The sequence below is a fragment of the Syngnathus leptorhynchus genome, chromosome 7 (assembly GCF_054491065.1).
Source record: "Syngnathus leptorhynchus isolate UIUO chromosome 7, UIUO_Slep, whole genome shotgun sequence".
NCBI classification, from domain to species: Eukaryota; Metazoa; Chordata; class Actinopteri; order Syngnathiformes; family Syngnathidae; genus Syngnathus; species Syngnathus leptorhynchus.
The window spans coordinates 11,362,501-11,375,388 of record NC_141201.1 but is presented as its reverse complement, the minus strand read 5'-3'; the positions used below and the strand labels follow the sequence as shown (position 1 = coordinate 11,375,388).

At 39.6% G+C, this 12,888-nt stretch overlaps 1 protein-coding gene across 1 annotated transcript in view; it reads left to right on the top strand.

Moving 5' to 3' along the window:
- The first annotated feature begins 2,631 nt into the window (after positions 1–2,631).
- The window catches only part of LOC147054756 (HHIP-like protein 1), a 12,301-nt gene continuing 2,044 nt past the window's right edge, over positions 2,632–12,888 (top strand). The window contains exons 1-14 of the mRNA XM_085916734.1: positions 2,632–3,934; positions 6,505–6,769; positions 7,025–7,304; positions 7,419–7,544; positions 7,649–7,792; positions 8,571–8,683; positions 8,752–8,892; positions 9,235–9,309; positions 9,594–9,720; positions 9,789–9,934; positions 10,172–10,253; positions 10,588–10,670; positions 11,019–11,243; positions 12,628–12,888. The exon at positions 12,628–12,888 is cut by the window's right edge and continues 2,044 nt beyond it. Of these exons, the coding sequence (XP_085772860.1) occupies positions 3,635–3,934; positions 6,505–6,769; positions 7,025–7,304; positions 7,419–7,544; positions 7,649–7,792; positions 8,571–8,683; positions 8,752–8,892; positions 9,235–9,309; positions 9,594–9,720; positions 9,789–9,934; positions 10,172–10,253; positions 10,588–10,670; positions 11,019–11,243; positions 12,628–12,888 (2,368 nt within the window). The 5' untranslated portion in view covers positions 2,632–3,634. The remainder of the gene's footprint in view (positions 3,935–6,504; positions 6,770–7,024; positions 7,305–7,418; positions 7,545–7,648; positions 7,793–8,570; positions 8,684–8,751; positions 8,893–9,234; positions 9,310–9,593; positions 9,721–9,788; positions 9,935–10,171; positions 10,254–10,587; positions 10,671–11,018; positions 11,244–12,627) is intronic.

Genomic DNA, 12,888 nt, shown 5'->3' with positions numbered 1-12,888 from the left:
TTATCACACTTTTGCGGAGGGGGAGATTGTTCTGAGGATGTCAACATTTTGTTTTGCTATATTTTAAACACGTCATATTTACACAGTGAGGCAAAGCACATTCAGAGATGTATTAGTCAATAGCAGGGTGTTTTCGCGGGCCGCATTGTAGTCATAGCTTCTTTTGGAGGGCCATTATGACTGTCAACCCAAATAAATGTATGAGCACCTCGTATTATCTACAGTAAAAGCTACAAAACAAAACTGACAAATAACTCGTTTTCAAATCAGACGAGTAAAAAATGGTCAAATATTTAAAAAAAAAAGATATTATGAAAAATGAAGACAATTTGCAATTCTATTAATGACACAAATTTGATGCACAATTTGTCTTCGCGGGACACATAAAATGATGTGGCAGGCCGTATTTGGCCCGCGGACCTTGAGTATGACACCTGTGGTCAATAGTATTTAGGTTTTGGTGAGGTTTTACCTTGAGATTTCTTTCTACTGACAACACACTTTGTGTATCACTTGTAAAATAACTTAAAATAACATAAATAATATAAAATAATGTGGCGGGCCATATCCAGCCCTCGGGCCTTGAGTTTGACACCGGTGGTCAATAGTGTTTAGGTTTTGGTGAGGTTTTACCTTGAGATTTCTTTCTACTGACTACGCACTTTGTGAATCACTTGTAAAATAACTTAATTAAAATAATAAGGTAAGACGAGATGGTCTTTTGTCTTGCATTGAATTATGTGCATGTTTTTGTGTCCCCACAGGTGAATAAAACATAAATCTAGAATAAATAACAAAGGAAAAACAAGACTAATTTGTGACATCCCTTAAGCAAAATGGAATTTTATTTAATTCCTTTCTACACTTTTTAGGGGTCAAAGTGATCAACAGAAAGGGAAATGACCAAAATGGAAGAGAAAATTTAAGGTTCAAGACAGCTGTTATCTGGAATTATACAATTATTTTTTTTTTTCTTTCTTTTTTTAATTCCGGTATTCCCACATCGCTGTAGACTAAATATTTTAGCTATCAGGCCAACAAAGTCAAAATATTTCTGACAACTGAATTGAAAGAAATTTCAACAGTATTTTAGCCAGATTATTTTTTGGGATAATAAAGTTGAACATGAAAAAAGTACAGTAACTTGTGTATCTGGATAACACTTCTTTCAAGATAATTATAATTTCTCCCATCAATGTAAAATACTATCTAAGAGGTAGCAGGACCCCATTGGTAACAAACATCAAGAAATGTACTCCAAACAGCAGCTGATGACCTTGAGCAGGCCATAGCTGTCACAAACTATTTGTGCTATCTTGAAGACGCAACAATTTGCATTCAAGGTTGTAATTCCAGGCAGGTGCAGATATGAAACACAAACTGAAGGACGCTTTTAAAGCCTTGAGACTGGAATAAATATGCAATCTTAATGTTGTGACTTTCAGCTTGTCCTAACAAGGAGTCGCCCCAGAGACTCATTCAAATTAGTTTTGGGGGGGGGGGATCATTTTAGAGCAGAAAGTACTTTGTGATGCAACACACCCGTTTTTGTTTTATGCAGGAATGTGCGTTATTGGCCACTATTGCAATCTAATGGTACTGTAAATATGAGAATGAGAATAGCTGCATGAAATGAAGTTCAGTTACCCATTGCACTGTTAGTGGCTGATCACACTCTGAAAACATTGATTATAGTAATCCACTAACATTGATTCAATAGTCTATTAATGACCACGACCACTCTGTTAGATGTTAACAAGCCATTTTGTAGATGTTCAAGTTGGCAAGACTGTTTATTGCACAACCTCCTGAGTTTGGTAATCTAATGACTATGCAACATTCATGTGGATTCATCACAGTGGTAAATCAACGACAATTGCTTTTAAGCTGTATTTTGTGTATTAGTTTTTTTCCAAAACACTTACTCAGCAGCTCAGTCTGACTAAGGATGAGTTCATTAGAAATGTGGGTGTATGCGGTTTTACTTCATGGAAGAATGGTTGAATGCAGTCACCGCCAAGATGTGGATTATTAAGTAGCTCTTGAACTGCAAACTGATAAAGTGTCTGGCGGTCATCCTGTCAGATAAAGGTGGGTGACGATGGGGGTCCCATTCTCAGGGGTGACTTAATCAGACCCAGATGGCCGTGCCATATCCACACACCAATAAATTCTCTTAGATCTGATCTAGAAAGTGCAACACACAAGGTAGGCTACAGATGATAGTTGCATTCATACACTGTTTTGTCTTGCAACATGTAGCACAGAATCAGGATTTTTTTTTTGTTAAAGTTGAACACAAACACATATCGTTAAACATGGTAGACCGTAGGCACAACTACAACATTGTCAATTCTAACAAATGTCACCCCATGCAGTAGTTAGAAAAGAGCCGAGTTTTAAAAGCAAAATTGTGAGGGTGATCTTTCCCAATAAAATAACAAAACTAATGCAGAAAAGACTCCATGGGCCTCTCCTCCCAGGACACGTCCTGATTCATCAGCCCGAAACAGTCACGCACACTTGCACGCACACGCGCACGCACGTTGCACTCACGCACGCACGTACGCGAGCACGCACGCATTTATGTGAATCCGTCTGTCTGGAAACGACAGAGACAAGAGAGGTGGTCTGGGAATGCTGAGGAGGGTAGAAATGGGTAGAGATGGGGAGGGGGAGTTGGAAAGTTGCAACTTCAGGGCAACGTAGACCACATGCTACGAGAAGGAATGCTTGTGTGTTTGTAGGCGAGTAAAGGCATACAAGCGAGACGCGGACAGGAGGTGGAGGAAAGACGCAAAGAGGGAGGGACCTCCAGTGAGCTGCAGCGTGGCTCGCTTCATGTCGAAATGAAATGAAAGGAGCTCTCTCTCCCCTGCTGTCTAGATTTAGGCTGTCCGATCACCGTTGCTAGCGAGCACATGTCCTGAGAAAACAAAACAGGACAGACAAGAAGCAACGTTAGGCGTTCATTTCCTTTTATTTTTTATTTTTTAGTGGTTTGCACCTCTGGGGAGGCTGGATTGCATCTTTATACCATGTGGCTGCTTTCGTAAGGATTGCTCAGCATCCGGCAAATGATTTGTTTTGGGCTATTTGTCATGTGACAGGCATGAGGATTCCGAACTTTTTTTCAAGGTTGAGGATCAAGGATTGACACTTTCTGGGGAGACATTGAGGACTGCAGTGGAAACATCAACATATCACCTGAGCAGATGCGCTGCAGTTTTTTCAAAGAAAGCACTGGACCTGGATCACTGGGACTTTCTTTTTTTCTTTGTTTTTCTTTTGTTACTCTAAGAAAAAAAAAGCTTGTCATGCAGGTGTAATATGCCGGTGGACTGTTTAAACTTACCCTAAGTGAGCTGTCGGACAATTTGCAAACAGGTGTGATGAGCAGTCAGTGTGTTTGATGCACACGCATAAACTCCTGGAACATCATCACCGCTTGACCATCAGACGTTATTTCATCTAAATTTAATAATAATGTTGAATATGCACATTATCCCATGACGCCTATTCACGACACTATTTTGTTTTTATTTACATCTAACTTCACATCACAAACACAACATTCACAAGCTGCACTTTACTAGCAAGTTAAGTCAAACCCTACTGAATTGTATTTAAAAAAATGACCATGCCAAAAGGCACCATGATCCCAGGATGGGACTCTCCATCGCATCTCCTTCTTACCATCCTGCTGCTGCTCACCCAGGCGGGGTGGGGGGGCTGTCATCCTCAGTGTTTAGATTACAAGCCACCGTTCGAACCCCAGAGGCCACTGCTTTTCTGCAAAGAGTACGCCAAATTCGGATGCTGTGATGACGAACAGGATCATCAGTTGTCAGTCCGGTTTTACACCATCATGGACCACTTTGATCATTCTGGTTATGTCACCTGCGGAAGGTACATACGCAGCATCCTCTGCCAGGTAAGAATTCGATATAATGTGAATTATATATCTATTGTGAATAGATGATAGCGATTGACTAATAGGCTCTACGATCACACTACGAGAAAACAAAAGAGACAACACATCACTTAAAATGTATCCAAGCAAAACTAACCGCGCTTCAACTTTCAAATGAGCTCAATAAAGTTGAGAGTAACTTTTCATTGTTATATGAAAGAAACCACATGATACACTTTTAGTGTCTTATATAATGTTTTTAATATAGTACGAGTGTTCATTGTCATTAGAGGATTGAATGACCACATTAAGATGCACGCTACTCGAACTTCTGAGGCAGCAGACGTGGACTGAATGAGTAGCACTTAAAGCTATTTTGAAAACAATGACTCACACTGCACCAGTCTGCAGCACTTTTTTTTTTTTCGCAGAGGACTTGCAAACCTAATAAACAGCTGTCCATTTCAGCTTCGCTACATTTAGGTCTCTCTTTTCTACGCTTAGCGGTCCTCGCTGGCACTCAAACTCCCACGATTCGCTTCCTGGCACATGCAGCGAGCGAGCCTTGAAGCTAGTCCCGCCTGCCGATTGCATAATTGAATCCTGGTTGTGCAACTTAGAACTGTAACTACGTAAGTGTGAATTAAAAGGTGCCCTAGCGCAGCTAAAAATTGACTCATAAAACTCTGATAGGACTTAACGGAACATAAAAAAGTGCACGATGTCAAGACAATGACATATCTTCTGACTTCTAAAGTGTAGGTTTCTCACACAACAATAATTACAGTCTACAGAGGTGCTTCTCAAATCAGCACAGAAATAAGACAGCTCAAATTAAACAGCATACTTCTTTTCCACGTTTGTCTCAGATATCAGTTTTAAAGTTTGACCACTTCCTGAATACATTTCTTTTGATGTAACTGCACTGAGAGTCCCTGTTCTAAGCAAAACTGGGAGTCTCCTGGCACTGATATCAGTGAGAGTGTGAGAGAGATCCTCCACACAAACTTAACGGACCAAACAAACATCCACATCCTCTTCTGGCCAGGGGACAGGATATTTTAATTTCCTCTGAAGAAGAAATCAAAGAAAAGATTTTGAATTAGATAACAAATACACTGCACAGGAGATAAACTCATGTTGATACAACCGAAATAGAAACTTTCTTTTGTGGTGGAATGAATGTGTGCATGTGTTTGTGTGTTTAAAACAACCAACCCTGAAATTAAAAGAATTGGTGCATTCAGAGTTACTGCATGTGTCATGAAAACACAAACTGTCTTTTGTGGAGGTTTTTGACAAAGATTATCGTATCTCGTAAGTGCTTAAACCTCATTGTTTGTGATCGTGAAAAATAGTTATTAGCTGTTATTTGGTGTCACAATAAACATGGTGTACTGTAATTGTCCAACATAGGCTGCTGTGAAATTAGATTCCCCCACAAAAGTTTCATTTACTGCATCAAGCTGAGTTGCAGTCGAGTTAGTCAGTCATGTATCACTTATATAGCTACAGAGGGCAGATTGTTGATCAAATGTTTTTTTTAGCTCATGTGAGAACATAGATACTGTTAAAACATCTAAATCTAAAAACAGAGATGTTCCAAACAAAACCGTTATATGACGTGCTGCCCAAAAAAAATCCTTGAAACAAACATCAACCCATTCCATCAGTACAATGATGTCAGTTGCCTTGAAGAAAAAAATAAACTGAGGAGGTAAATACACTCTGACGATGATACAATGTAGTTTTTCCATGAACTAATAAATATGATAATACACTTAACCATAAGCGTCAGCAATCAAGATTAACAACCGTGAAATATAGTCTTTTCTTGTCAGAAAGGCAAGTTCACTTCACAGCCTCAACCACACCATGGTTTGGATTTTGTGTGCCTTTATTTTACCCTTCTGGGTGTGGTAGAAGAGAGTGGTTTTGACTTAATAACCGGCTGAACCTTGTCTTGGATCCATTTATACCATGCTACACACACACGCATACACACACAAACACGAACTGTATAACCAAAGCCTGACTGGACTTTGATGAAGCAGCTGCAGGGGAATAAACACACACGTCTTCTATTTATGTATGTTACAATTGCCATGCTTATTTTTTTTGTGCTAACAAAGGTGTTCAGATTATAATTTTTTTTTTTTCTTCAGTGAATTGGGAATCATCTTTGACTACATTAAGACACAAAAATGTGCTTAATGTCTCGTTCAAGTTTGAGAGTTGGAGCTTTTTTTTTGTGTCCTCGTTCAGTCGAGTGGAAAGAAAACATCCAAAATCAACATTTAGGTATTTCTCTGCCACAGCTGTTTGCAGTGATCCGTTTGCCCAATTTAATATAAATAGCATATAATAAAGTCATTCATTCAGTCATTGTTTTTTGTAGCATGAAGCCAAGTTTTCTGATGCAAACTGATGACATCATTGAGTTAGCGGAAAAACAACCGAAAAGTGTGTTTGCCGTCGGTGAACCTCTCGTGGAATTATTTGTTTTGGTTCATAAGTTGATTCATTGAGTTAAATCGATGACAAATGCCGTCAAAATCTGACTGCAATAATAAATTGTTCACCCTGTGCAGGAGTGTTCCCCATATGCTGCCCACCTGTACGACGCAGAAGATGCTAACACACCCATGCGCATTTTGCCCGGACTGTGTGGCAACTACTGCAATGACTACTGGAACCAGTGTAGATACACACTGAGTCTTCTCCTGGACGACAAGGGATACCCTGGGCAGTATGCAAATCTGTCCGCCACACTCGAAGAAAATCACAGACTCTTCTGTGAATTTCTGGAGCTGAAAGACAATCAATACTGTTACCCTAATGTCTTGACAAATGCAGGTAGGGTTACACAAACACAAGCATGTTTTAACTCGCTTGAAATGTGGAAACTGAATGAGGACATGTCAGAACAAGTATCTGGTCAAATTCCCGTAGTGTAATCACAAGCAAAACGCACTGAATTAAGAGGTCTCCTAAAAAAAATGAGTACAATTGTTTCATGATGTTCAAAAACTTTCTTGGATATACATATCTCCAAATATCGTTGTGATACGCACACTCTGTTGACAGCTTGACACCACTTTTGTTATGCAGACCTGAACGCTAACCTGGGTTTGGTTCGAGAGGACGCCGAGGGCTGTCTAGAGATATGCCTGCAGGAAGTTGCAAACGGGCTCCGGAACCCGGTGGCTATGATCCACGCAGATGACGGAACACATCGTTTCTTTGTGGCTGAGCAGCTGGGCTACGTGTGGGTCTACCTGCCCAACGGCTCCAGGATAGATCGTCCATTCCTCAACCTCACTCAGGCTGTCCTGACATCACCTTGGGCTGGAGACGAGAGGGGATTCTTGTGCATAGCCTTGCATCCGAGGTTGGTACGCTGACGCTTTTTTTTGCACACCATTCAAGTTCTGACAGTTGAAAAAAAAAGATAACTTCCTCACCCCATGGGAGACATCCTGATTGCATATCTGCTTACTTGCAGGTTCACCACTGTGAGAAAAGCTTATGTTTACTACTCGGTGTCTGTCAAGAAGGAGGAGAGGATACGCATCAGCGAGTTCACACTGTCGGTACATGATGACAACCAACTTGACCACAACTCAGAGAGGTGAGAAGAAGGATCATTTTGGGTGATATTGATACACTGAGTGCTGACTACACATGCTCCATACTGAATCAAACTCACGCTCTTGTTTTTGCCCCTCACTGTAGAACCCTCCTGGAGCTGAGAGAACCCGCATCCAATCATAACGGGGGGCAGCTTTTATTTGGCCATGATGGATATTTGTACATCTTCATTGGTGATGGTGGTCGGGCCGGGGACCCCTTTGGAAAATTTGGCAACTCGCAGAATAAGTGAGTAGTATCAAATCGTATCTATCAATATATTGCTCACAAGTACTTGCGAGACATATTTATTTGCCTTTGTGAAATATATATCGTAGGTACAAGTGGTAAATACTTGTGCTTCATTCGACTCGTTATTTTGATTTCTTTAAGTTACAGTATGCAATTTAAAAACCAATGAATGCTATTAAATGTCATCATTCACTCCCATTAAGTTTTTCCAAGCAAAAGCGGGCATTGCGGCTATGACTTATTTGTTTGTATCACATAACACTTTTATCATAAATAGCAAGAAAAATAAGTATGTGTCATGAATTACTTTTTAAATTATACGAGTTTGAAATAAATCGACGTATTTCATATTTGTGCAGTATAATTTTCCCTTATTACTAATCTGTCTCATGAAACCCTCGCATGAAAGACATGAATTTAGCATCTTTGTAGTGGTTCGGTGATTGCGACCTGAAAACCTCTTCAGACGGCTACAGTTTGGCTGTCTCTGAGTGGTTGTGTTGACACGCAGTTTAACTCCATTGGGAATGAAGGAGGATACACTTGGCCAAGTCCAATATTGACACTAAGATTGCGGGCTGCCACACTTTGGTATTTGGAAGGTTGTGAGGAGGGGAGAGAAAAGGCTACTGGAAGCGGTCGCTACAATCTACTGAAATCGGTTTTGATGATTCCATTGAAGAGATGCGTCCGTTTGCCTGGGTTGATTGTTAGCGTAAGGGAAAGAAAATCATCACCAAGACACATTCTTTATTTTCTCACTTTACTTTTCTAGGTCAACACTTCTTGGAAAGGTGCTACGGATTGACATCGACAATAACGATGATGGTGCCCCGTACAGCATCCCTTCAGACAACCCATTTGTCGGAGAGAAGGGGAGCTTCCCAGGTACATGCTCAACAGTCTTATACTCATTTTACAAACATGATTTAATTGATGTAAACGTCTCCTTGCAGAGATTTATGCTTACGGCGTGCGCAACATGTGGCGTTGCTCGATTGACCGTGGAGATCCGAAGACAGGCGTTGGTCGAGGCAGAATGATTTGTGGTGATGTAGGGCAGAACAAATATGAGGAAATAGACCTTATACTTAAAGGTACATTGTAATCCAAGTCACATCTCTTTCCAAAAAAACATGGATGTATACAGTTCTTAAGAAATTTAGCAGACCAACATATTCAATGAAAGAGATCCCTCTGTCATTTTTATAAAAACCTTGGAAATATTCTGAGGGCTCTCTAAAAATGTAACAGTCTGCATTATATCACTTTATGATGGATGTTGCGAGACAAATAGGTAACAGTCATCTGTGTGAAAATGTGCGCCTATGATTATGTTGTAAATCTGACCGTTTTTTTATTTTATTTTATTATTTAATGTCACTTTTAAGCTGTCATTTTATAGAAATGGTTCCAATGACAGTGCCATGTGTTTTAAGGAGGCAATTATGGATGGAGAGCAAAAGAAGGCTTCAGCTGCTACGATCGCAAACTCTGTCGTAATTCTTCGCTGGGTGAGGCGACTTTATTTCACTTTTGACATTGTTTACTCGAGTAGCGCTGCACAGAAAACTGCCGCAAACCAGTGAGAGGTTTTTCATTGTTACCAAATATACGGTGCTGTAAAACATGTCCAGTTGCACTCAGAATTGTTCAATTCAGCTAGCTTGCAATGCAATTGAATGGCAACCAATCCAGACTGTACCATGCCGCTTCTATCTAACGCTTTTCCTTTTTGTGTGTAATTGAATACATTGTATACTGTTGTCTAATGACAGATGTGCTCTATGTTACATAGACGACATCTTGCCCATCTTTGCCTACCCCCACAAGTTGGGCAAATCAGTGACAGGGGGATACATCTACAGAGGTTGCCAGATGCCCAACCTGAATGGACTCTACATCTTCGGGGACTTCATGAGCGGGTGCGCACTTCTGTCGTGCTTTCATGCAGCCATTTGAATGTGTATGTGTTAAATGTATTGCTCCGCAGGCGTCTGATGTCCTTGAAGGAGAATGAGGCAACAGGTGAATGGCAGTACAACGAGATCTGTATGGGAAGAGACCAGACCTGCATGTTCCCCAAACTCATCAACACCTACTATAAATACATCATATCTTTTGCAGAGGATGAGGCGGGTAAGGACTCACAAGTATTTGACATCTCTTACCATTTTCTATACTGCATCAGCATCTGAATTCATGCTTCAGATCATCAATAAATACGTCATAATTTGTGCCATAGTACATTTTAGTGGATCGGTAAATCATATTCAACTCCATTGACACAAACAGTAAATACATTTTAGGGTTGAGTTTATTTTTCATCTTGGAATGTTTTATCTCATTTTGTCTCCCTCTTTTCAATGCATTAAGGTGAATTGTACTTTCTTGCCACGGGTGCTCCAAGTGCAACAGCCAGAGCAGGAGTTATCTATAAAATAGTGGATCCCTCCAGGTGAGTACTGTCACACATCTTCCATTCTACTTTCAGGCTTATGGAGTGTATTTTTTGCTGTTGTTTGTTTCATCAAGACATCAGCTGTGAGTCTGTACGTACACGTTCAGTGCATATCATGTTCATGGTATTAAAATAAAATGTGTTTTATATCTGAAATATGTGCTTAAAAAGGAACAAGAAATAAATCAAACAAAAAAATAAATAAAACAATAAATCCCCTGTTAACTTCAGTGATAGATTTAAACACACCGACTAAATTAATATGATAAAAAACACAGAGCAAAAGCTCAAACATTCTAAATAGTTTAAATGATGATGATCTTTCTCATAGGCGAGCTCCACCAGGTCGATGTGCCATCAAGCCTTCCCCAGTAAAGATAAAGGGGAAATTACTTCACTTCTATCCCAAAGAAGGTAAGCTAAACCTACAACTCATTCTGTATCCTTGTCTCCACAAACACCTTCCTTGCTTTTTTCACCAAACTCCTTTGTAATTTTATTGAGGTACATTCCAAAAGGGCAGCCTATTTGTTTCTGGTAAAATTGAAACCGTGCCACTTTTTAGTAACCAATTAATTTGGTGTTGGTTGCAGAAGACGGCAATCTAGGTACACTGCGATCAATCCATTGATTAGTTGAAGGATATTAAAATTGTCTGCCTTCTTTCATGTTACTCTGTGGTTCATTAAATAGGTAAACGTAATGCTGGATTTCGGTAATTTAAATAAAATTTCAATATATATTTTTTTAAATCTTTGTCAGAATTTGTGGTCGATAAGAAGCTGACGACCACACCGGTGCCTACGACAACGGCAAGAAAAATACCACCAACCAGAACAACAACAAGAAGAATTACAGTACTGCCACCAAGAACAAGACAACCCTTGCCCCAACCACCAACACCTGCACCTACAAGAAAACACAAAAGGACACCTCCACCAACAATAAGAACAACACCATCAACAAAGGTCAAAGCTACACCCACCGGTAGGCTTACTGGTACACCCTTCTATCAAAACAAGTCCAGTTTTAGGACCAACATTCAATCCACCAGTCGAGCCGTGCACACAAGTGTCACACCGGGCGTTTTCTTCAGCACCACTCTAAATTTATTTTTCGTTTTAAGACGCAATTACTAGTTATTTAACATGGGTTACTTCTTAAACTGTAAAATGTCAGTTGTTTGCAACTGCAGCCCAGCTGCTATGTCTTGCTAACAAATAACTGAAAGACAAATCTCAGACACTTATTCTATGGATATTTTTCAAAAGTAAATTATGAATCATTATAAATAGATTGATATTATTTAAAGCTTTGTAACAGCTGATTTTCTTTCAATTATATATTTATTGGGCCCTTTCCTACCTTATTTTTGCTTACTACTTTTGCTTGTAGTTTAATGTGTTTCAGGGTAGATTTAAAATGATCATGAGTGAAATCTGATTAATTATACCAGACGCTTAGTTCACATTGCACAGAATGTCAAATATTTGTTCTGTACAATGAACTTGAGTTTTAAGTTTTACTGTACAGTATATACTATGATTTAATTATTTCAATTTCTCTCAGTTGAACTGATATGTTTTAATGTAGACTGATGGATTTTAAAGTGAGTAAAGTGCAAATCAACCTCACAGAAAAAGTGTTATTAACGAGCCTTTAAAAACATCAAGCACATAAAATGAGGCTCATGAAAAATGAAGCTGGTCTTTCATTTCTGAGGCACAATGGCCAGGTCTACTGTCTGCCCCCCAAACCACACCCTACTCAATTCCTTTACTACAATAGTAGCAAATATCTGAATTCTCCTTTCAGGGTCTTCAAAAATACAGTATTTAATTGACACGTTTTTGCACACAATTCTAGACAATCGCATAGGTAATTCTGCTAAACAGCAGACACTACTTGTATTTCCATTATTAAAATATTTTAATGTTAAGTAGTCAGAAATATCAATTATTTTTAAATGTTTTATTAAAATGAAAATTATTGATTAAATTTCAGCAGTTTTCCACTTACTGTATGTTCTCATTACAAAAGTCAGGTATTGTAGTGGATGTTGTGCAGGTTGATAAAGGTTTTGCTATGATTGAATTCGGTTGTAGTGGAAATGCCACTTAACTGTCTTTGGCTGGTACACGAGTCTTAAGCAAGTTGTATACCTTGTGCCTTTTTTATGTTAACATTTGCACTACTTTAATTTAAATCCGTTACTATGGCATTATTTATTTGGAATAAATGTTTCTGCATCAGCCTCGGTTTGGACAATGATCCTTGTGTGTCTGTCTTTCCCTTTTCCCTTCAACTATACTACTTTGAATGGCTTCAGTGAGGTATTAAAGTAAAGAGGGTGATTCTGTCTCTCCCTCAGGTTATCGCTCGGCTCTCTACACTGCAGCCTCCTCACGGACTCAAACCCCAATGGGCACTTCGACAAGAAGATATATGAGACCCCCTCAACCCCACCCTACTACCGCTTCCCGAACATTAACCTTGCTACGGCCTCCTCCTCCTCTGTCCACAAAAAAAACCTACACTGCTTTGACCACTGGACGTTATCCAAGGAGGTGGACAACGCCGCGGCCATCATATTGGACCCCGAAGCCCACATCCTACAAGCCTCAGAGATCGA